We start from the raw sequence: 25341 nt of genomic DNA on the forward strand, positions 1-25341 counted from the left end.
TGCAATGACATGTGACTTGAATCATTACCACCATTGAGGCCCCCCCCCCAGATAGGAGTCCTGCCGGGCTACCCTGGACCTACTATTTTGAGAACGGGAATGCACCACGCTCTCATACAGAAAGGTAGCCATGCAGAAAGGATAGCCTAACCAACCTAAGGCTGCGAGAGATTCAGTCATATTCTCTCTCTATTTGTTTTGTTTGTTAGGGTACCCCTGAAAAAACAATGCACGTGTACAACACACACATCTTTTGTGGTGTCATAATACATCTGCTGTAGTCAGATTGGCAAATTGAATGGGGGAAAGGAAATTGCGACCACTTGCCAGTAAACGTGTAGAATGTTTGAGGTGTATCCAACAAAGACGTAATAAACCCGAATCAGAACGTATGCAATTCAAACGAAGATTATATTCTGGTTCTATGGCCTTGCTCTTTAATTTTTGTCCTTGTCCGCCCATATTTTGATATTTGACTCCACGATCAACATCCTGCAAATTGCACCAGCCTTGGATTTGCTGACGTGTCGGCTTCATCTGCTCATGCTCGAGCAGAACCAGACAGCCCAACTGCCGACATGGCTGTAAATGTATCTCATGTATACGTTTTACTTTTATTTATTAATAATTTCATATCCAATGCCGCCACCGAAAGGAGATTCTCCGACTTCAAACGATGTGCCGACGAGGAATGCAGTAGTAAGTACTCGGCGTTTAGCTCACGCGAACTTTCAGGAATGATGCTTCCATCGATCGTTAAATGCACTCTCCCCACCTCATTTCAGTGTAACGTAGCAGCTAGCTAGCTAACTAATAAACCGGCGTTATCTTTGACCTGTTGCCATTTCAAAGGGATGAACTCGGCTAACCTAGATAAGAGTACTGTCGTTAGTATTCTTATCAGCACGAAATTAGTAATGTAATATTACTAAATATAGCTAGTAACCTGGCTTGCTTGGTTGTAACGTAGCCGAAGCCTGGGTTGGCTACTGCTGGCTAGTTGCCTAATTCTGGAGCTAGTTAACGTTACCTCAACTCTGTTTCTGTAGTAGCTTGTACCACGTAAACAAGCTTTCGGCCTACATATTTTATTGAAATCAAAGCCACCGAAGGCCCTAGTGTTTCATGGGCAATGTTCACCAGTGTGGACTACACAACAGCTGGCAGTGTCCTTAGTTAGCCAACACATCTATGTTGTGTGTATGGTAGGCTAAGTTATTGTAATCAACTAGCTCCCTAAGTCAATCAAATTTACTTATAAAGCCATTTTTACTTTATGATAATCTTTAGGGACCATTTAATTATGTGTTGGCTTTTAGGAAGCAAATAGCCACGTTCACTGTGACTAGCTCAATTGCAAGATGGTGTATAGGCTTAGCTAGCTATATATTGTTGACATAAAAAGAAAACTTGTCATTAACCCCCTCTCTGCTTGCAAGTTCTTGACTTTTTGCATTTGCCTTATCAAAAACAAAAGCTGTTTCATTGAACCCTTGATACTCACTGTAAGGTGTAAAGAGATAAGAAGATTAAGCAAGGTTTACCTTAGGGATGTGTATTTACACCCTGATTGTGCATGGGGCACTAAATGTGGATGCCCAAAGACTGTCCATGGCTGGGTCATTGGATGAGATGTTTGGTGTGGGTGACATTCCCACAACAACTGATCGGTGAATCCTTCCTCTCCACAGTGCTCCTGTGCCGGGGGAAAGCATCAAGTGATTTCACTGGACCAGACTGTCGGTTCCTGTCTTTTAAAAAAGGAGAGACGGTATATGTCTACTATAAACTCTCAGGCAGAAGGACAGATATATGGGCGGGGTCTGTAAGTATGAGTTCATATTTAATCATGTGATAACAAAACATTCTAGACTGCAATGTTAACATTGTTTCGTTCTTTGTTTTGTTTCCATTTCTTACAATTAGGTTGGTAACCGCTTTGGTTACTTCCATAAAGACCAACTCGCAATCAATCACATATACACCGAAAAAGAATTGGAGATTCCTGCTCAGGTAATTGTTATTGCATCATTGCCAATGCATCATTAAGAAATCTGAAATGCCTGAACTACTTTCTGAAATGGGTAGTATGACTCAAACAAGTTTCTTTTTTCTTTTCAGGAAACCGACTTTGTTTGTTTCGACACCGGACACGATAAGTTTGACAGTTATGACATTGAGTCACTGTTAGTCTCCTCCTTATTGTTAACGGACCAAGACAAGTCTGTACAAGGAACCACAGAGACTTTAGACCAAAACAAAAGTGCAGAGAGCACCACAGTGGAAGTGGATGATCCTCCACCTGAAGTGACTCTGTTAGAAAACGATGAGATTGATAGTGATGTTCCTGAGGACATTGATAAGGTTTTAGAGGAGGTTTTAGAGGAGTTTCCAGAGGATAAAGATCCAGGCCATTTTGATCCTTTAGAGTCCTCTCTACCTCAGCCTGAAACTGTAATTGAAACTCTTGATGCAGAAGGAGTTGAATCTAACACAGTAGTTGAGCCCACAGCTGAGAGGATCAAAGATGACCTTCAGAAATATCAGCTGAGGGCCGAGGACTCTGTGCCGGACAGTGTTGTTGAACCAGAGCAAGGTGAGACTAAAGAAAGCCTTTCAGAACCTCTATCCAAAGATGATCCTGAGTTGGAGAATGCGCCAGATGGTTTTTCAGAAGGCAGACCTGTCCCTGAGTTGAAAACTACACTTGGAACAACTTTTGATGCTGTCACCTCCGATGACGAGGAAACTAGGAAGGTGACTCCATATGACGAGGAGGACGAGGGAAGTGAAGAGTTTGAATATCAGCAGGATGAGAAAAGTGATTATCATCTTAGGGAAACTCCATTGCTGGCTTTTTCTGAAGAACATTCTAATTTAGAACACGAAGACATTCTGGAATCTGACCAGACAGATGAGGAAGAGAGTCCACCAGAGACAGCTGAAAAACAGGACTCCAAGGACAAGAACCTGTGGTCTTCATTAGGTGATACAGTTTTTAACATTGTCAGTGGTGGGGAAAGAACAGCTCATGTTACAGGTTCAGAGGAAGAGGACGACGAGGATGACGAAGGTGAGATTGCACCAGAGGAGCCTCCCAAAATTGAAGAACCCAAGGAGAATATACAGCTGCTAGTCAACGACCCAAAGCAGGAGCCAGAGGTAACAGAACAGCCACATGAGGTCATCTTTGAGGAACCTATAGACTCTGATTTCCATGAGGCTGTCAAAATGCCTGATGTGGATTCCCAGACTTTGCAGTTGGATGATGAACCTGAAGAAGGTGACATTGAACCTTCAATACCGCCTGCTGATGAGGTGATTCCTTTTGAACATACTGAGGAGGCTTTAGCAGAGAATCTTACAGTAAATGAAAGCACAGTCCCTAAACACGTCTCACAGACAGAAATGATCTCAGACTTTGATAGTAATACTATCGACTCAGAACAGACGCAAGCTGTTGAAGAACTCCCCATACAAAAAGAACCCAAGGAGAATATACAGCTGCTAGCCAACGACCCAAAGCAGGAGCCAGAGGTAACAGAACAGCCACATGAGGTCATCTTTGAGGAACCTATAGACTCTGATTTCCATGAGGCTGTCAAAATGCCTGATGTGGATTCCCAGACTTTGCAGTTGGAGGATGAACCTGAAGAAGGTGACATTGAACCTTCAATACCGCCTGCTGATGAGGTGATTCCTTTTGAACATACTGAGGAGGCTTTAGCAGAGAATCTTACAGTAAATGAAAGCACAGTCCCTAAACACGTCTCACAGACAGAACTGCTCTCAGACTTTGATAGTAAAACTAACGTATCAGAGCAGAAACAAGCTATTGAACTCCCTATACAAAAAGAGTCAAGAGATTTCTCACAAGTAGAGAATAAATTGAAACCGGGTGGTACAGAGCTTTTCAGACGATTTAGAGGACCTAACGTCCCAGATCCAACTAAAAACACAATGGTTAAAGAGAGGCATGAAGAACTCCCTGTAGACAAGGAGGATTTGATAGACCCAGAGAACTTGGAGATTGAAGAAGAATTGCTAGAGGATGAAAATGCAGCATTGTCTTCTTCATCCAAAACCGAGCACACTGATAAGGACAAAGAAAGTAGATCGGAATTTGGGTCAGAGCAATCCAATAATGCTACAGAAACCGAGGTTGTATCTAGTGATGAGTTGGATGTTGTCCAAATTGAGGAGGCTATTGACATAGAACCTGAGGAGCATGACATAGAAGATTCAGAAAGTGCAGGCTTGGATCAAACACATACACCCTCACTTGAAGACAAAGTTCCGGATCCCATTTCAGGCCAAGAGCCAGAATACAGTGATAATGTGTTGAGGCTGACGCTACTGCGCTACCACTTCAAGGAAGAGGATATGGAGCGCTTCCAGAAGATTCTGGGTCTTCAGAACCTCTTCAGGGTGGAGTTATTGTTCTCTGACCTGGAGCAGGAGCTGAATGCTGCTCTGATGTCACAGACAAACACCAGTGAGGACATTGAAAAGGTGCTGGAGGCCATTTTGGAGGCCTCTGAGACCCCAATCCTGGATGAGATTGAGAGGATGCTGGATGCCCGGGAGAATGCTGACGGACAGCAGGAGACTGGTGAGTTTGATGAGGAAGCCACCATCTTGGACAACTTCCAAGAGTTGGCGTTCACCCTGCATCAGAAGTACTCAACGACCAGCGACAGTGCTCCCTTGGAAGAGAGCAGTCAACTACACCCTGACACCGGTAAGATTGCTTATTTACTTCAGTTAATGTCAGATTATGGGAGGATTAAAACCTTTTTAATTAATTTATATGGAAAATGTCATGCGTTTGCAAATGACATGATGATAATAATGCCTGCTGATTGGGTTTGCATGAGAAGCTGTATTTAAAGCTGGAATCCTTAATGGTAAAACGGCCATGTCCATTTGCGATATTACAACAAAGTTAATGCAAACAACAAACTTTATTTTTCTCTCCGACATCATTGTACGCACGAGAGCAAAATATGTACTGCAATTTTTTTGCCATGCTGTACAATAGTCCTCAGCTCTGCAACAATAACAACGGTCGTGGGGTGGCCAGTGGCACTGTTTCCCCCTATTGCGGATTCCATCTTTAAGAAAGGCCAATGAAGTACCACAAAGTAAATAGTCTATTGACATAGCACAAAACCACACCCTGACAATGCCAGTTAGATTGCAATGCATGAAAATGTACTTACTGTTTGAACCGCTATAAATATTTGAGAAGATGGGGACGTGTCTGATGCAGAGGAAGAAAAGACGTTCCCGCACTCTGTGGGGGACATAAACGAGGACAACCTCACTGTGACGGAGACGAGTGAAGAGACTAAGGCACCTGAGGAGAAGCCTGACCATGAAGGCCACAACAGACCAGATCTGGATATTGGTCTTGAGGAGGATGTGGGGCATTTTAACAGAAACCAAGACAATCAGCCAGAAGAAATCCAGAGGGGCCCTCAAGCTATTTTGGAAAATACCTTGGACATGGGACTTGTTGACATGGAGCACCCTTCCTCAGGTATGTGCTCTTTCAACTTCTACTTTTGAGATTGCTGTGAGGGATAAACTGTGTAGACATTAACCTAATTTGCTTGTCCTTTTTTGCCAGGCTCTTTGGAGTCGCCTCCTGTTTCTGATTTCCAGGAAGAGGAGCAGAATGGTTCATCATTCGTATCGGTGTTAATTTTCTCTGGTAGTCTAGTCACCCTGGTTTATGAGTACCTTGGAATATATGCTGTTATGGTAAGTTACTTCATGTACTTCTGTCTATGAATGAGTGTGTCTTCCTATTAATTGACTAACTTTTCAGACTGTCAGAATTGAATGCTTAGGCCTCAAGTGTGGTATGCATCAGGGTTTCCATTAGGAAAACATTCATTTACGAGTAACGAACAACAAAATCACTAGCCTAAAACAATACAATCCTGATAGAATAGATAAACATTTCTACTATTGGTCAGCTATTCGAGAAAGAAATAGTCTATTCCAACTCTCGGACAGTTGTGGGAAGATGGATCCAAAATTCATTCAACCAGGAGGCCTAGGCGTAAAAATAAAATGTTCAAAAGCAATGAGTGATGCTATAGATAACATTTCGCTAATGTTGATAAACTATTATTTCTAAACATAAGGGAAAATGTTCGTTCCATAATGCAGTTAGAGGGAAAACACCATTGTCAAAAGGGCACCGCACATGCGAGCGGTTTCATGCAACAGAGATTAAAATATCTGTTAGAAATTTAGAGAGATCTAATAGGCTACTTTTGAAGCAAGGTAAGATGTACCTCCATGTCTTAAAATGTTCAAACAATTTAAGTATATGTTTTCAAAATGCATAGCCTACTACCTCCAGCTCATTGCAAAGTGGTATGTGATGCACTGATGAAGCCTGTCTTCCGTTGCTGTTTGAGATGCTGGTGCTCTCGCGCTGTCTGACAGATTTTCCGCTCAAAGACTATCTGTATGTGTGTGATGAGATGCATAACAAATATTCTGTAGCCTACACATTATGCAAATTAACCTATAGACCGATAAGCATGACCAGTCAAATGTATTTCCATCAACTGGTGTTTCCATCAATGAATAGCTAAAAAGCATTATTTCACAATGGGATTGTTTTCTTTTCTTTTCCCAGACAATTGGCCGGGCGCCAATTTTATTGCTCAACTTTTCTATTTATTTCGTAGCCGGTAAGCCAGCTTTTAGCCTAACGGAAACCCTGGTATGCATATGCATTTTATCTTGCCTAATTATTGATGCGACACTGCATGGTTTTCAAATGTTTAATTCTTTTTTTTAAGCTTTTTTTTTGTAACATTGGTTTTGCATAGAGCAACATTTTTCCCACTTGCTCGATGTGATGTCATTAGGTCAAAGGTTCTGCAGGGCCACGTTCAATTGCAAAACGTTCTCAAACGTTGCAGATAGAAATCCATTAATCGAGCAGAAATTATTCCTTATTCAACATGTCTGAGGCATGTTTGTTCTACAGAGCCTTTTTCTATCTGAACTTTGCTTCCTGCTGTCATCTTTAGTTCAAACAATTTTGCAACTAAACGAGAGTTTCTATTGGACAAATTCAGTTAGGTCCCGCCTCTTATTTCGGTTTCCTTTAAGAAACGTTTTGCCAAAGACAGACAGTACAGTAGGTTATGAAACTGGGATTTTGCAACAGAATCGACCGAATGAATACATCCCAGGTTTGATCCTTCCTCTTTTTTGTTGACGTGTTCTAAGGAAGTGTAGTCTGAAGTTCAGTGACCACTACAGCTGGTTTATTGGTATTGAGTAGGGCATACATTACACCGCTGCTCGTAGTACAAGCCTTCTTTCTACTTGTGCATTTGTCGTGGAAAGTAATCGCGTTCAAATCTCTAAAAGGAAGCTAAATGCATAGCTAGCTAGCTAGCTAGCTACGCGTCGCTAGTAGACAGGTTGCTGGCGAATCAGTCAACAAGCTAACGTTAGCTAGTAAGCCTATTAGTTCACCAAGCTAGATGGGCACAGCTTGTCCTCTTCGGTGTCGTCAAAGACAACCACGATGAAGGAGCCTCAAGTATTCTACGTTGATAGGTTTGTGAAACGAGGAATTTCGGATTTCCGCAAGCCAGTTGCATTGCATATTAGCCTAGCTAGGTAGCTCAGCTATCAAACAGTACTACTTTAAGTAGCAATGGAAGAAACAACCCCTTTGCCCATGATGACAGACACTGATCAACTGTCCGTCTTCTACGCCTTATTTCTAACGGAACTTCAATATGTAAGTAGTTGGCTAATGTTAGTGTTGACACTACGCATTTATGGAGGCTATAACTATTTCAGCTAGCTGGCTAGCCAAGTCTTAGTCTACCAAATGGATGGCTTGCTATAACTAAATTGCAACTCAATTTTGTTGGCAGCTTCAAAGCCTTGTGGAATGGTTTAGTTGTCGTCCAATACATATTACATTTCTCCAATAGTTTCAGCCAAGAAGGGATCACTTGATTGCTCGTTTGTTTTAATGTTATCAAAGTGAAAGTTGACTGTCCTCTTCCTCATAAAAAGAAATTGGCCACTTACCAGACTTTAGCAGTAACCATTATTCCTGTAAATGTAGGGCTCAGATCGAGGGGTTTCTCTTAGCTGTTGAATTTTGCTTTGTTGCTTTGACCTCTTCCCTTTTATAATTAAGCAATAAGGCCCGAGGGGGGTGTGGTATATGGCCATACCATGGCTAAGGGCTGTTCTTATGTACAATGCAAAGTGGAGTGCCTACAATGCAAAGTACAGCCCTTAGCCGTGGTATTTTGGCAGTATACCACAAAAAACAGAGAGGTACCTTGTTGCTATTATAAACTGGTTACCAATGTAATTAGAGCAGTAAAAAATAATTGTTTTGTCATACCCATGGTATATGGTCTGATATACCAAGGCTTTCAGCCAATCAGCATTCAGGGCTCGAACCACCCAGTTTATAATTAATTATATGCTAGGCCTTATGTTAAGTAGTTGTTTGTTTATTGCCTGCCTTTAACAGGGTGAAAGGGCACATAAGGCACTCTAAATCCACATAGGCCTTAGTTTGTTAGATCCACTCCAACAGTGTGGTGTTTTAATTTAGCTTGTTTGATCTAATCCAAGATTTTCACTGAGCGACTGAGATGTATGGTCTGTGTTGTGCCTGTATGCCACGTTCATAGTGCAAAGGTCTCTGGTTAGACAGTGGCAGGGCCCCAAGTCAATCCCCATTTGACTTGGGGATTAGATAAGCTTAAGGCAGGTTTTCCCTCTTTATTGATTTTGATCAACAACTGGGTTATAGGCTAGGACTATTTCAGAACCCACCTTGATTTGATCTGAAGAAGTGTCTGTTGGCATTGACTGAGAGGGTGCTCAGTTTGAACAACACAGTAATGCCTGATTGTTTAGTAAAAGGATTTTCCTCTGTCCTTCATCAGCCCAGCTATTGCCCAACTTATTTGCTAAACCTGAAATATGAGCTGTAGGAAGGAACACTGTGTGATTGGGCCTGTGTCTCTCCCCAGATGGTCACCTGCCTGCCAGAGGAATGGAAGCCAGGTCCGGACTTTTACGGCGTGTCCTGGGAACCCGTCCTGGCCACTGCAGGCGCCGGGGTCATCGGCTTCCTCTTCCTCTTTTGGAAGAGCGTTTTATCTGTAAGTCATTTTTGCTCGGTCACTGCTTTCAGAATTTCATATGGTGTCCAAGACACACGTGATTGTTCATGTTCTGAATAATTCAGTGGGGGTTTTCTCTAACATAACATTATCTTTGATTTTGTGAACTAATACATCTGATAATAAGTACCAAGCTCTGTTGACAGAGCAGTGACTCTCACATTGACTTGAGGATTTTACATGGATTTTACATCTTCTGCAACGTAGTTTCCGCGGGTCGCAAAATTAACTTGGCACTAGCTGAATGAAATGTAAAAAGATTGGAGTACGCTCAGTGCTCCATTGACATTTCAGAGATACGCTTGTTTTTCAGAGAAATCTTCGAAAAATAACAGGAATTTCCAGTAATATGAAAAGCGTACAGTAAAATAAAAAAATATTACATGTCATGTCTCAACATCAATATCTATCTTACCTCTATATTGTTTCATGTCCTCCGGATTCGAGAAGAAAAATGACAAGTTCAACGATGTCATTTAGTCTTAATTCTCACACAGCATCCAGCCTACAGTAGCATACAGTGCCTTTTTTCCAGATTTTTGACCACTTTTTTTCTCTGGCCTCCATTGATTTAGTCACCTTAATCTTGACCATCCTACAAGGGTAAAAACTCCAATAACATTTGAATGGATTATGGTAGAGGTTTGGCCCATTGGTCAAAATAAGCATTTTTGATTGGACACCCTACATTTCATCATTTTTGTTTTTATTGTTTTATGTTATTCTATGATGTATTGCATGCTGCTATTGAAGAGACTTTGCCTCAATGTATTGACCTATTTCCTTTTCCATCTCACAGGTCAAAAGGAAGTCCTATCTAAGTAGGTTCATCTACTTCTTTTTGGCAATTTATGGTGCATAGTGAATCCTCATTCATATTGCCTACTGGCATGTGTTGTCACATGGCTTACAAGTCTCATTTCGTACTCTTAACATATATTTTTGATTAGCTACTGAAAAAGAGATGGCAGACAGGATGAAAGCATTTGAACAAGAGAAGGAGGAGATACTCCTAAAGGTTGCTGAACTGAAACAACAGGTATGTTGCTGAGACTTCACTGACCAAGATCCAGACTTTGGGTTCAATGTGAATTAAGAGGCGTAACAATGTTTTGATCATATATTTCTACTGGGTTCCCCTCAGGGTGAAGAACTCAAAGAAAAGAAAAAGCTGTCTGAGAAATCTGCCACCTCATCTCTGGAAAAGATCCAAGAATTAAAAGTGAGCCTCAGGGAAATATTCTCATGATCACACGTCATTGTCAGGCTGACTATTGTGTACTTGTTTGTTTTTGTTTTCCATTGTTATATTTGTTTGTCTCACCCTTTTCTTTCAATATCTATCCAGAATCTTGTGCAAGAGATGGAGAGACAAAATGAGTGCCTGGATGAGGAAAAGAACTTGCTCGCCAGATCCTTTGACGAAGAGCGGACAAAGACGGCGAAACATCAAGATATGGTGAGTCATGCTGAGCAATAAGCCGAAATGTCGGGCGGGGTTTTCTTCTGGGTTTTTTGATCAACCAATTGATCAACGTTGTTCCTTCGAAGTATCTCTACCTTGACAATACATCTAATAGATGGTATTCAACAGTCTTAAAATTATGCCTTTATCTAGTTTGAAGAACTAGTAATATTGTGATCTTGTCAGACCACATAGTCTGCTACTACTAGCCAGCTAATAGCCTAAATAGAACAACTTGTTGGGGAGCACAGAGAAACATAGTAGTCATTATGCTCATTATCTTTACTTATAGATGTCAGAAATGGACAAAACTATTGAGAAGTTGAAGCGGAGCAGAAAGAAGACTCAGGAGGCTCTCTCAAAGGTACATATCAAAGATGTAAACATCAACATTGCAACACTCAAATATAAATGGCATATGGCCGTTTTTAATATATAGCACAGTATAGAGCACAAATTGTTGATTCTGCAGGCTACCGTTCTGATGGAAGAAGCCAAGCTCCGCGAAGATGCACGGAACGTCCAGCACCAGGTTCTGGAGAAGGATATCGCCACCCTGAGAGAGGAGAACATCTCGGTGAGTACCAACACGGAACAACAATTCACACTTTAAGCCTCGTGACATATGATGCAGCAGTCTTTATGTCCTAATATCCTCCTTCCAGCTGCACCACGCTGCCAATTCGTGGGAGGAGAAGCACAGGGAGTTGAGCGAGCAGATCAAAGTCTACCAGAAGTCCCAGAAAGACCTGGAGGACTCCCTTGCTCAGAAGGACCACAACGTTGAGGCGAGTTTTTTTTATTTTTTATTATTAAAAAAAAAATGTAATGTTACGATTTTGTATTTGTTCTAAAATTGTTGTCCAGAATTATTTTTTGTTGGCTGATCCAAGGGGAGAAGTGTAGTGTATAATTGGTGGTTCTCTCCCTCTCTGGCAGGTTTTGTCTGACCTCCTGAGAGACCTCGAGGCCTGCGACGACCTAAAAGGAGGCGTCGTGGCTAACGGGGAAGCCGCTAACGGTAATTCACCTGACACCTTGTCATAAATGACTTGATAACTTGCTAATTAACATGCTAAATATGTAAGTGTTGTCCCACTAAGGCTTTGTTTAGACAGGTAGCCAAATATTTTGACCAATCAGATCAGCTCTGAAAAAGAGCTGATGTGATTGGTCAAAAGACCAATTAGTGGGAAAAAGATCAGAATTGGTCTGCCTGACGCAGTTAAGACTGAACGCATAATTAGGCCTATATGGCGGCATCTGCTAGCCCCCAGTGTGTATCTGGGTAAACTGGATTTAGAATCATGTTTGGTCTGTTTCAGACAAGCAGACCGTCATCCGAAACCGCATTAAGCAAATGATGGATGTCACTCGGGTAAGACGGAGTCCATTCTTGAACAAACCCACATTTTTGTGTATCTGAAAGCCAAAATATTGATATTCAGAACTAAGAAGTGAGTCAACTCTTACTAACTCTTGGCATACAATACTTTCTACAGGTCCAGACCACTCTGTCTGTCGTGGAGGAAGAGCGCGATCGCTTCATGACCAAGCTGCTGAACGAAGAGAAAGCCAGGAAAGAGCTGGAAGGTATGTCAAGCACTATATCCCAGCAGCTAGAATTAGATATGCATCACTCCCTTTTCTCTCTCTCAACACGATCAACTTATCACCACAGAACAATACCAGAAGCTGGAGCATGACATCTTGTTGGTGAAAAGTGATAAGAACCACCTGGAGAACCAGTACAAGACCCTGCAGCAGAAGAACGAGATCATTACAGAGATGTACCAGCAGAAGGAGAACGCCTTGCAGCAGTAAGTAGAACTAGACGCTGTTCAGTTCATGCATTAATACCATTGTAGGGTTTGTTCTCAGTGGTACCACGGCATGTAAAAAGAACATTGACTTTTTCCTCAATGTGCCTTCTTCAAAACGTATTCTATTGTTTTGCTGTAAAGTATATTGAGATTATTGAATGCACTTTAAATAAAGCTTCATTTGATTTGTGTTTGTCGCCTCACAGGAAGCTAACCAAGGAGGAGTTTGAGCGTCGCAACAACGAGGACAGGCTGACTGAGGTCGACGGCAAGGCCCTAGAGGCCGAGGAGGAGGTCAAGGTGTGCAGGCAGCGTATCAAGGAGATCCAGGATGAGCTGAAACAGACTGAAAAGTCCTACAAAGCCCAGATCATTGAGCAGGAGCAGAAATCCCATGAGAACTGGGTATGTACAACTTATTTGTTACAACGTTAATGTGTCTCCTACTCATTTCTCAACCCCCCCACTGATGGCACACATGTAGAACGACAAGGTCATTAACATTTTTTTTTTATACATATATATTTAAAGTACTGTTTGACCAATATTTCGTAAGGTAAATTTAAAGTCCCAAACATGAGATTTTAAATATCTCTTCCTTCTCTCTAGGTTATTGCACGCGCCGCAGAGCGAGCTCTGTTGGACGAGAAAAAGGAATCAACTAACCTCCGTATCAAGTGAGTGCTACAACAAACTCAATTGGGCAATACCAATGGGGTTAGCTATACCCGTCTAGATTTCTTTCTCTTTTTCACCTTAGACTGACGGAGATGTCCAGCAAGCTGAATGAGCTCCGTAGGCCTCTATTCAAACCCACCCCTGGGATGGCTCCCATGCCTCTCCGACGAGGTAAGAACAAATCCACACAGAGTTCCCAATGTTATTAGGTGCTGGCAACTGGCACATCTGGGGTGCATTCAGTAAGGCAAAATGTTGAATGTGCAGTGAGCTCAAAGTGTTGGAACAGCAGCAATTTTGTTGTTTTGGCTCTGTACTCTAGCACTTTGGATTTGAAATTATACTTGACTACGATGTTAAATTGCAGGCTGTCAGCGTTCATTTGAGGGTATTTTCATCCATATTGGGTGAACCGTTAGAAATTACAGCACCATTTTAGGAGACCAAAGGTATTGGGATAAATTAACTTTTATTATTTTGTCCCATATTTCTAGCACACAATGATTACTTCAAGGTTTTAACTCTACAAAGTTGTTGGATGCATTTGCTGTTTCTTTTGGTTTTTTCAGATTATTTTGTGCCCAATAGAAATTAATGGTAAATAATGTATTGTGTAATTCGAGTAATTTTTATTGTACATTTTAATAGAATGTTTCTAAACACTTATTCATTCATGTGGTTATGGATAGCTACCATGGTTACGGATAGTCCTGAATGAATCATGAATAATGAATGCGAACGTTAGAGAGACAAAGACATACTAACCTCTCACCATTACAATAACAGGGGAGGTTAGCATTTTTGAGGTGGTATGATATTTATGCCCAACTTTCTCATTCATTATTCACTATTCATTCAGGATTTTACGTAATCATAGTAGCATCCACATTCATGTAGAAGTGTTTTTAGAAACATATTCTATTCTTATTTACAATGAAATTTACTCCAAAATGACACATTATTTACCATTCGTTTCTATTGGGCACAAAATAATCTCAAACGCAACCAAAACAAACAGAAAATGCATCCAACATATTTGTAGTCATTGCGTGCAATGAATATGGGACCAAATACTTAACTTTACTGCTTTAATACACAAGTGTATTTGTCTCAATACTTTTGGTATAAAAAGTGCTGTAATTTCTAAACTGTTCAACCGATTATGGATGAAAATAATGTCAAAGTAAAGCTGACAGTCTGTACCTCATAGTCATTAGCTGTGTTTGAATACTCATACTAACTGTACTATTTGTGACAAATTGAGTATGTAGTATGCTTATTGGTCATACGAGACGAGAGCGGCTACAAATTCATTCAAATGTTGAGCAATGTAAGGACTTTTCAAATAAGTTACATGTTATGTTGGCTGACAAGTTGTTAGCTACGCTAGCCTTACGAACCGCATAACATGTCATTAAATCACATTTATTTATAAAGCCCTTTTTACATCAGGAGTTGTCACAGTGCTATTACAGCAGTTGCTTGTATGTACTGGTATGTTAGCCACCTAACTTTAGTTGGCTACTAATACATCAAACTTTACAGTATATTAACTATACGCTATCTAACTACCCATTTCTGTATTGACTTGATTGTTCAAGTCATTCTTAGCATAGCTAAGTGGTGTAGTTGTTGTGTGTTCTCAATGCACATTGTTAATGACGTCGTAAGATGTCTAGCTAGTCATTTGTTATGCTAGCATGAAGTAACAGCATCTACTTCCGGTAGACAGGTGAAGCGTTAGTACACTCAACTGAAAGGATACCGTTTGTTTACAGTATACTAAGATGAACTAATAGTATGTAGTATACAGTATGTTCGTTTGGGTATTCAAACACAGCTATTGTATCATTTCAAATCCAAAGTTCTGGAGTACAGTGCCAAAACAACCCAAAATGTGTCACTGTCCCAATACTTTTGAAGCTCATTGTATTTTGCAGATAGAACTGAAATGACTCCCTATTCTTGAGGACAGAGATGGATACATGCTCTACATCATGTTTATATCTGAATATTCTGTCATGTTGCACCTTCCTGAACAGACCCCTGTGTTCTTTGAGTCCCCGTTGGTTTAGCTCTATTCTATTGTTGGTTGGATAATAGCTGTGATTGCGTTTCAGATGAGTTCTTGGACTTTGTTTTTGACTATTGGATAGCCCATCTGCTGTTGGAGCTATACCATCGGAAATATGTGGAGTTGTGTTGTTGATTTGACGCCTATTCCTTGAAGCTGGACCAATGTGGAGAGACTGACCACAATATTTGGCTGTGTGCTGTTGGTTGGGTGTTCATCATTTTAAATTATGTTAATTGGTTTGGTTTAAACAGGTGACTCGTACGGGCCCTCGCCCGTGAGCGGGGGTGCCCCGTCCCCCCCTCTCATGATGGAGGGTCCTGGGCGACCCCCCTCTGCCCCTGTGGGGAGAAGGAACGAGCCCTACGGTGAGTCTCCAGAACCCTTCCCCGGACAGCCTCGGCCCTGATGATTGGCCAAGCAGTACCATCCCTCAGCCAATGAAACCCCTTCTATCTTTTTCACCTTCCTTTATATCCCCTGTTTTGTTTCAATCATGTCCCTTTTTTCTTCCTACTGCTCTCATCCTGTACCTAGTTGGTTCCCACGTCTGATCACTTATTCTTCTTATCTTCTGATTACTTCCTGTTTACATTTAGATTTTCTTGTGACATGCTTTCCTCTCTCTCTCACTGCCATCTTTTCTCCCCATACCTACCGCCGTACCCATCTTTTCTCCCCATACCTACCGCCGTACCCATCTTTTTCAACCGGGTTTGCGTGTACAGGCGGTCCAGAATGTCCCCTTGCCTCTGCTATCTTTCACCGTCCTTCTCATGCATTCCTCCCGCTCTTTGTGTCTTGGTGGTGCTCAGCGGCTGTGAGGTCATATGTGAGGGGCATGTCCTTGGGATAGTCAGGTTACAGAAGCCTTAGCCATTGTGATCCCTTGTGGAACTCTGTTCAATCCAGTTGTTCTTCAGCCATGTGATATTAATACTGATTCACAAGTGTTCTAGTTGTGGAATAATCCTACCAGTATATGGCCAAACATTTTCTGCAGACTGCAAATAGACCATACACTGCTATAAATAGCTGGTAGCATAAAGCAGTAACATGAACCACAGTGGTGTAGAGTCAGGTGCCTAATGACAGCCAGGAGAGCCGAGAAGAGGTCAGAGAATATGGCAGTGTTAACATTAGCCTTGGAAGTAAAATTATGTATGACTGTGTATTTTGTGTTCAACAGGACCGCGACCTCCATCTGACCCTCACGGTCGTTACCCCCCTGACCACAAACACCCAGTGGCTGCTAGACCTGGTAGGGAGGATATATTTGTCAGTGAAGGTTGATTCAGTATTATTCCCTATGATCCAATATCCAGACCTGCCAACATGCACGCATTTTGCATACCAACTACGCAATTCTCTATCCATGTACGCAGGTTTGAGAGCCGAGTTAAAAGTAGGTAGAAATTATTAGGGCCAGAATTTTTTTTATATATTTGATTTTTTTAAAGAAAATGATCCACTGAGTAAATTTAACATCTCGGTTCTCGAGCTGCAACACAGACATGTGCGGAGTTTGTGTCAGACATAAAGATTAATACATCATTATTGGACGTAGCTAACCCGTGTCTGCCCCTCCTGTTTGTTGTGATGCTGAGTTTGCCGACTGTCAGCTGTACCTAAACACATGGACAAATCCCTTTTCGACTCCGTGTGTTGTGGAAAGGTGAACACTAATTGTTTCAAGCTAACGTTAGCAAACATAAGATGGACATTCAGTGGGCTTTAAAGTGCCAGCAGTTCACTCGCATTTGGTAGTGAAAGAAATTATTGTGGATAAGACATTTGTAGATTTTGTACCGAAACAAATAACTTATTATTTGTTCAATAAAATAAAAAAAACTCCAAGAATAAAGGCCCTTTGTGTTCTTTCTCATTAGATCTTTTTAGTGACTTTTACCATATGTATAAATAGAATGCTGTCAAGAAAGAAAATATTCCAACCTTTTATAGACTTGATTTGGTACAATTCTATAATTGCGATCAGACTCAAACAGCACGAGCGTGCGGGGGAAAGAACCTCAATTCGGCGCGCAAGATGAATCTCCACTTTGCCGTGAGTGTCTGATACTCTAAAAAGTTGGACAGGGTTGGCAGGTGTGAATGTCTCTGTCCTAGCTGTATTTCCTTTAATCATTCTGCTCTTTGCATCACCTTTAGACACCATTGCACCACGTACATCCTCTCCAAGCAGTCTGGACAGCTCGGTAAGTTTTCAGTCAATTTGTGACAATGTCCACAACTTCTTTCCTTATTACATTACAAAGTCAGGAAGGGAAAAGGGACATGGAACTAGCAAAGAAAAGTTTAATTGAGGCACCTCGAGTCCTTAGTCTTATGTGCATCTCTTCCCCACCCCCCCTGTTACTCCATCCAACATGTGGGTGTGTTTGCTCTAAAGCAGACCGCTCCACCACAGTCACAGGCTGAGGCCCAGGCCTCCACAGAGAACCCAGAGGCAGTGAGTATTATGTAGGAGGCTGAGGCACGGTGGCTGGGATGTGGATGTGTGGGCATGCTTACCTCAGCCATGGATCAGTGACAGGCAGTGGGCTAGTGGCCTCACAAGGTTGTCAGACTTAACAGTAACTGTCCAGTGAAAATCATTCTGTTAACTCATACCCAAATTATGTTGACTCATCCTATACTCATGTTTGTGGCCAAAGTATAAATTGGAGATAGGAAAAACACATTTGTATCTCAAACAGACCATTTAAAAAATGCGTGCTATTTCCTCAGAGGATGATGTCATCCTCATGAGGCGGATGAGCTGGCCAATCAGCGGTCTACTCGCAATAATATTTTTTATTAACGGTATACGCCCACACCATTCCACACAGAAAACCGTATATTTAACATGCTTAATGACAATTTGTTTGGAAGGGGAAACTATTTCACTCATATCGTAATTAATTATAGGTCATTTCATTGAAATCTGGAGACACTGAACAGTTACTTGAATGTTGCTGGCTGGATTTTCACATGCGTGGTTACTTGCCTTATCAGTCCTTTACATTACAACACCACCCCCACTGAATGAAATGTAGTGACACTGTTCTACAAAGCCATAACTAAAGCACAACTGCATGATGTCAATTGTGTTATCGTTAAAAGCTGTGTGTGTTTTGAGGTTAATGCTTTGTGGAAAGGTCCTAATTCCCGAAATCACGGTGATTGGGACTTTGTCGTGTGATTTTTGTTGTTGGGGTGAACTGCATAACTTACCTTACTATTATGGGATATTGAAGTTGTTTCTGACATGTGCATGATTGTGTTTTGTTCTAACGAAACTGTTTTGAAAGGAGCTCACTGGTGGTGCCTGCAACAGGGCTACAGGCACCACCAACCTACATCTCCTCTTTAAGACTTCTAGGTTTGTAATGGTGTTTATTGGTGGTTCCTCCAGAACTCAGGACCTCGGGGCCCTGGCTCCCTCCTGGTCTCTCCTATCAGCTCCCCCCCCGACTCAGGCCCCGGCCCCCTCAGACCAGTTATCAGCCATCCCTCCGGACTCTGCTACCGTCCTCCTCCTGGGCCCCACCACATCCCTCCTCCCCCACCCTTCATGCCTCCCATGTACCGACCAGCCAACGGACCTAACGGACAGCCAGGCATGATGCCTCCCGGACCCCCACCACCTAATGGACACCCACCTGGTCCCATGATGCCACCCGGACAGCGGCCTCCACCTCCTGGTGCCTACGGCCCCCCACACCACCGGGGCCCTCCTCCACCTCACTATGGACCAGTGCCTCCCCCATTCGGTAGGTGGTGAATTCGGCGCCCCAATTGTTTTAATTTTTAACCTCAAGTTGACTTTCTTTGTTATTTCAGTTGTGGGAAGTAACATAGTTATATTGTTATTTTTGTACTAGGATATTATATTATTGCTTTTCACTTTTTCATGTTTGATCTCGCTCTCCCCAGGTGTTCGCGGCGGCCCCCCTATGGCCCGACCCATGGGACCACCACGTCCCTACATGCACTACGGACCACGTGATCACTCCATCCCACCCCAGCACCTGCCCCCAGGAGCGGCCCCATACCCTCCTCACGGCGGCCCCAGAGACTTCCCCGGGCAGCCCCCCATGCAGCAGGCCCCCCATGGGCATGACTCGTCTGTGGGTCCCCAGGGGCAAGACTACAGCTCCCAGCAGGCAGCAGCTACCACCCAGCCCCAGGACTCAGTCAGCTCCTCCATGGCAGAGCCTTAGACACCCACCAACTATGTCAGAGGGCTTGGATACCACCTGCTACCATTAACAAACCCAGCTATGTCTAATCAACCACGATTTCTCTTTATTTTTCCCTTTTCCTTTAGATTTAATTTGGATAGATATATTAGTGCCAGTCAAAAGTTTGGTCACCTACTCATTCAAGGGTTTCTTTATTTTTACTATTTTCTACATTGTAGAATAGTAAATGCATCAAAACAATGAAATATCACATATGGAATCAAGTAGTAACCAACAAAGTGTAAAACAAATCAAAATATATTTTAGATTCTTCAAAGTAGACACCTGTTGCCTTGATGACAGCTTTGCACACTCTTGGCATTCTCTCAACCAACTTCATGAGGAATGCTTTTCCAACAGTCTTGGAGGAGTTCCCACATGCTGAGCACTTGTTGGCTGCTTTTCCTTCACTCTGCGGTCCAACTCATCCAAAACCATCCCAATTGGGTTGAGGTCAGGTGATTGTGGAGGCCAGGTCATCTGATGCAGCACTCAATCACTCTCCTTCTTGGTCAAATAGCCCTTACACAGCCTGGAGGTGTGTTTTGGGTCATTGTCCTGTTGAAAAACAAATGATAGTCCCACTAAGCCCAAACCAGATGGAATGGCATATCGCTGCAGAATGCTGTGGTAGCCATGCTGGTTAAGTGTGCCTTGAATTCTAAATAAATCGGACGGTGTCACCAGCAAAGCAACCCCACACCACCATCTCCATGCTTCACAGTGGAAACCATGCATGCAGTGATCATCCATTCACTTACTCTGCGTCTCAAAGACAGTGGTTGGAACCAAAAATCTAAAATTTAGACTCATCAGACCAAAGGACAGAGTTCCACCGGTCTAATGTCCATTGCACGTATTTCTTGGCTCAAACAAGTCTCGTCTTATTGGTGTCCTTTAGTAGTGGTTTCTTTGCAGCAATTCAACCATGAAGGCCTAATTCATGCTGTCTCCACTGAACAGTTGTTGTTGAGCTGTGTCTGTTACTTGAACTCTGAAGCATTTATTTGGGCTGCAATTTCTGAGGCTGGCAACTCTAATGAACTTATCCTCTGCAGCAGAGGTAACTCTGGGTCTTCCTTTCTTGTGGCAGTCTTCATGAGAGCCAGTTTCATCATAGCGGTTGAGGGTTTTTGCGACTGCACTTGAAAACACTTTCAAAGTTCTTGAAATGTTCCGCATTGACTGACCTTCATTTCTTAAAGTAATGGACTGTCGTTTCTCTTTGCTTATTTGTGCTGTTTTTGCCATAATATGGACTTGGTCCTTTACCAAATAGGGCTATCTTCTGTATACCACCTCTACCTTGTCACAACACAACTGATTGGCTCAAACGCATTAAGAAGGAAATGCCACAAATTAACTTAACAAGGCGCACCTGTTTATTGAAAGGCATTCCAGGTAACTACCACATGAAGCTGGTTGAGAGAATGCCAAGAATGTGCAAAGCTATCATCAAGGCAACGGGTGGCTAATTTGAGGAATATAAAATATACATGATTCCATATGTTATTTCACAGTTTTGATTATTCTACAATGTAAAAAATATAATTCCCTGGAATGAGTAGGTGTTCCACACTTTTGAATATTAAAGTGTACCAAGTTATTTCATATCCCATTACTACATGACCAAAAGTATGTGGGGACACCTGCTCGTCAAACATTTCATTTCTAAATCATTGGCATCGCCCTTCGCTGCTATAACAGCCTCCACTCTTCTGGGAAGGCTTTCCACTAGATGTTGGAACATTGCTGCAGGGACTTGCTTCCATTCAGCCACGAGCATTAGTGAGGTCGGGCACTGATGTTGGGCGATTAGGCCAGGCTTGCAGTCGGCGGTCCAATTCATCCCAAAGGTGTTCGAAGGGGCTGAGGTCAGGGCTCTGTGCCGGCCAGTCAGGTTCTTCCACACCGATCTTGACAAACCATTTCTTTATGGACCTCGCTTTGTGCATGGGGGCATTGTCATGCTGAAACAGGAAAGGGCCTTCCCCAAACTGTTGCCACAGAATTGTCTAGAATGTCATTGTATGCTGTAGCGTTAAGATTTCCCTTCACTGGCACTAGCCCCAACCATTATTCCTCCTCCACCAAACTTTACAGTTGAGACTGCATTCGGGCAGGAAGCGTTCTCCTGGCATCCGCCAAACCCAGATTTGTCTGTCGAACTGCCAGATGGTGAAGCGGCATTCATTACTCCAGGCAAGCTTTACACCACTCCAGCTGACGCTTGGCATTGCACATGGTGATCTTAGGCTTGGGTGCGGCTGCTCGGCAATGGAAACCCATTTTCATGAAGCTCCCGACGAATAGGTATTGTGCTGACGTTGTTTCCAGAGGCAGTTTGGAACTCTGTAGTGAGTGTTGCAACCGAGGGCAGAATTTTTACGCGTTTCAGCACCGAGGTGGTATCGTTCTGTGAGCTTGTGTGGCCTACCACTTTGCGGCTGAGCCTTAGTTGCTCCTAGACGTTTCCACTTCACAATAACAACACCTACAGTTGACCGGGGCAGCTCTACCAGGGCAGAAATTTGATTTGTTGGAGAGGTGGCATCAAACTCAGCAAAAAAAGAAACGTCCTCTCACTGTCAACTGCATTTATTTTCAGCAAACTTAACGTGTAAATATTTGTATGAATATAAGATTCAACAACTGAGACATAAACTGAACAAGTTCCACAGACGTGACTAACAAATTGAATGTGTCCCTGAACAAAGGGGGGTCAAAATCAAAAGTAACAGTCAGTATCTGGTGTGGCCACCAGCTGCATTAAGTACTGCAGTGCATCTCCTCCTCATGGACTGCACCAGATTTGCCAGTTCTTGCTGTGAGATGTTACTCCACTCTTCCACCAAGGCACCTGCAAGTTCCTGGACATTTCTGGGGGGAATGGCCCTAGCCTTCACCCTCTAATCCAACAGGTCTCAGATGTGCTCAATGGGATTGAGATCCGGGCTCTTTGCTGGCCATGGCAGAACACTGACATTCCTGTCTTGCAGGAAATAACGCACAGGACGAGCAGTATGGCTGGTGGCATTGTCATGCTGGAGGGTCATGTCAGGATGAGCCTGCAGGAAGGGTACCACATGAGGGAGGAGGATGTCTTCCCTGTAACGCACAGCGTTGAGATTGCCTGAAATGACAACAAGCTCAGTCTGATGTTGCTGTGACACATTGCCCCAGACCATGTTGGACCGTCCACCTCCAAATCGATCCCGCTCCAGAATACAGGCCTCGGTGTAACGCTCATTCCTTCGACGATAAATGCGAATCCGACCATCACCCCTGGTGAGAAAAAACCACAACTCGTCAGTGAAGAGCACTTTTTGCCAGTCCTGTCTGGTCCAATGACAGTGGGTTTGTGCCCATAGGCGGTGATGTCTGGTGAGGACCTGCCTTACAACAGGCCTACAAGCCCTCAGTCCAGCCTATTGCGGACAGTCTGAGCACTGATGGAGGGATTGTGCGTTCCTGGTGTAACTCGGGCAGTTGTTGTTGACATCCTGTACCGCATGTGTGATGTTCGGATGTACCGATCCTGTGCAGGTGTTACACGTGGTCTGCCACTGAGGACGATCAGCTGTCCGTCCTGTCTCCCTGTAGCGCTGTCTTAGGCGTCTCACAGTACGGACATTGCAATTTATTGCCCTGGCCACATCTGCAGTCCTCATGCCTCCTTGCAGCATGCCTCAGGCACGTTCACGCAGATGAGCAGGGACCCTGGGCATCTTTCTTTTTGTGTTTTTCAGAGTCAGCAGAAAGGCCTCTTCAGTGTCCTAAGTTTTCATAACTGTGACCTTAATTGCCTACCGTCTGTAAGCTGTTAGTGTCTTAACGACTGTTCCACAGGTGCATTAATTGTTTATGGTTCATTGAACAAGCATGGGAAACGGTGTTTAAACCCTTTACATTGAAGATCTGTGAAGTTATTTAGATTTTTACGACTTATTTTTGAAAGACAGGGTCATGAAAAGGGCACGTTTCTTTTTTTGCTGAGTTTATATCCTATGACGGTGCCACGTTGAGTCACTGAGCTCTTCAGTAAGGCCATTCTACTGCCAATGTTTGGCTATGGAGATTGCATGGCTGTGTGCTCGATTGTATACACCTGTCAGCAACGGGTGTGACTGAAATCCACAAATTTTAAAGGGGTGTCCACATACTTTTGTGTGTGTAATATATATATAGTGTATATATTTGCAAATGGAAGCATCTAAAAAGCTAGTTTTCCTATTAAAGCATCAGAAAATCTGTCTTATGTTCCGTGTCTGAAATGTAAATGACTGTCTGCCACCATGCAAGAAGGCTTATTGTGCAATAACATTTCTATTGTATGCCTGAAAATTACGTTTTTATTTTGTAAGGTAAAAAAAAGGTTATTACATTGATTTTGTATTAATTTCACAATGTTATGGTTTCCTGTGGAAATGATTTAAAATAAAGGGGCGGGCTTAACAAGTCTTTGTTGCTTGATTGATCATTTCAGAAGTAAAGTATTATTTTACCACTCCCTAAAGCTGTCGCTTAAAAATGAACTGGGAAGGAAAGCTTTTAAAATTGACCTTTCGCTAAACCCCGCCCCGTTTTGGGCAACTAATCGCCGCGCTCCACCTCGGGCAAGCTCGCGTCACGTTTAAATCGCATAAAAGCCAGTGAGGGCTATTGCAAAAACTGAGTTTTCTTAAGCTAAATATTTGCACAGGACTACTTGCTACTGTGATTCCTGAAATTCTCTAATTATACATTTTTACATTGTTTGCTAGCTCAGCTGGTTAGCAAGCGCTGTCTCATTGACCAGCAATTGTTGGGATTTTAAGAAACATTTTAGAAGTAATGAGGTTTAGCCATAATTATGACTTTGGCTGTGGTAACTAGTGATGACCATTTAAAAAGTTATTTTCTCAATGAATGTTGGAATTGAGCTTCCCTGGAAAATGTCTGAGGTTGCAACAGTAACCAAGGGGGGTGAGGCTTAGTGAAGAGTCAATTGAAGGTCAGATGTATAACTTAGGATATTTTATGAATAAAGCTGGTCAAATCGACTACAGTTATGTAATCCATTGTTCATATGAAACATGAAGACTCTTGAAACCCATTATAGTTTAAGCACTGTCAAACATTTCCCTTCAATGTATGTGTTGTATGGCTAGCTATATCCTGTGTAAAGCCATGTAGATCTAACACCTTCATATTACCTTTCACATTTGTAATTTGTTACATTTCAGGGATACTTTACATTTCTTTTAAATTAAAACAACCAATTTTTTTTGTACATGATTAAAGACAATGCAAATACTATCTTGTATGCTGGGGTGAAAAGTGTTATGCTGTAGGTTAAAGAGCATTGCTCTTTGTACCCACAGCCAAGATTTACTGCAATCAAAACACTTGACTGATTGTTGATTTAATTGCATATCTAGAATGTTATGAGGTATGTTGTCAAGGCTGTCAAATCTATATATAGTATGAGAGACTGCTCTTCCTGTAAACAACCTACTGTATACACTGACAGTGGTTCTGAGTGAATGACACAAGAAGTACGAGCATAGGAAAGTTTGAGTCTATGCTCTAGTCCAGTGGTTCCCAAACTATGGATTTGTTCTGATTGTGTACTCAAACCAAAAACGGGTTTTGTGTGCATCTCTACATTGGCTACATCAATAAGTAGCCTGCATTGTGATGGTTCACAGATCAGAATTTACCTCAAGGGCACTGGCTGCACAGAAAAAGGAAATTCTATAACTGTTCAGAGAAAAGCACAATGAATGAGTAAAGCAGGTGATTGACACATTCCTCTTAGTATAAGTACTGGGTTCCAGTTTCTTCAGACCTTCAGATTTTCCTGGGACTGTGCAAA

The 25341-nt window shown here is 42.5% G+C and overlaps 1 protein-coding gene across 4 annotated transcripts; it reads left to right on the forward strand.

Moving 5' to 3' along the window:
• Positions 1-136: 136 nt before the first annotated feature.
• On the forward strand, positions 137-24782 carry LOC139556096 (transport and Golgi organization protein 1 homolog). 4 transcript variants are annotated; one of them, XM_071369626.1, is made up of 27 exons: positions 137-699; positions 1692-1825; positions 1927-2013; positions 2122-4741; positions 5249-5542; positions 5633-5766; positions 9048-9179; positions 10000-10021; positions 10151-10239; positions 10345-10422; positions 10549-10659; positions 10958-11029; positions 11138-11242; positions 11331-11453; positions 11605-11686; positions 11991-12043; positions 12168-12258; positions 12347-12485; positions 12695-12893; positions 13098-13165; positions 13249-13337; positions 15495-15608; positions 16430-16501; positions 17410-17456; positions 17651-17710; positions 18656-19013; positions 19177-24782. In XM_071369626.1, the coding sequence occupies exons 1-27, from the start codon at positions 579-581 to the stop codon at positions 19461-19463; spliced, it is 5781 nt and encodes a 1926-aa protein (XP_071225727.1). In that variant the 5' UTR covers positions 137-578; the 3' UTR covers positions 19464-24782. The 4 variants fall into 4 exon arrangements, with proteins under 4 accessions (XP_071225727.1, XP_071225729.1, XP_071225728.1 ...); XM_071369628.1 differs by having other exon boundaries at positions 17654-17710; XM_071369627.1 differs by having other exon boundaries at positions 138-699; positions 5252-5542.
• The last annotated feature ends 559 nt before the right edge of the window (positions 24783-25341 follow it).

Source organism: Salvelinus alpinus, chromosome 27 (genome assembly GCF_045679555.1).
Source record: "Salvelinus alpinus chromosome 27, SLU_Salpinus.1, whole genome shotgun sequence".
Taxonomy (NCBI): Eukaryota; Metazoa; Chordata; class Actinopteri; order Salmoniformes; family Salmonidae; genus Salvelinus; species Salvelinus alpinus.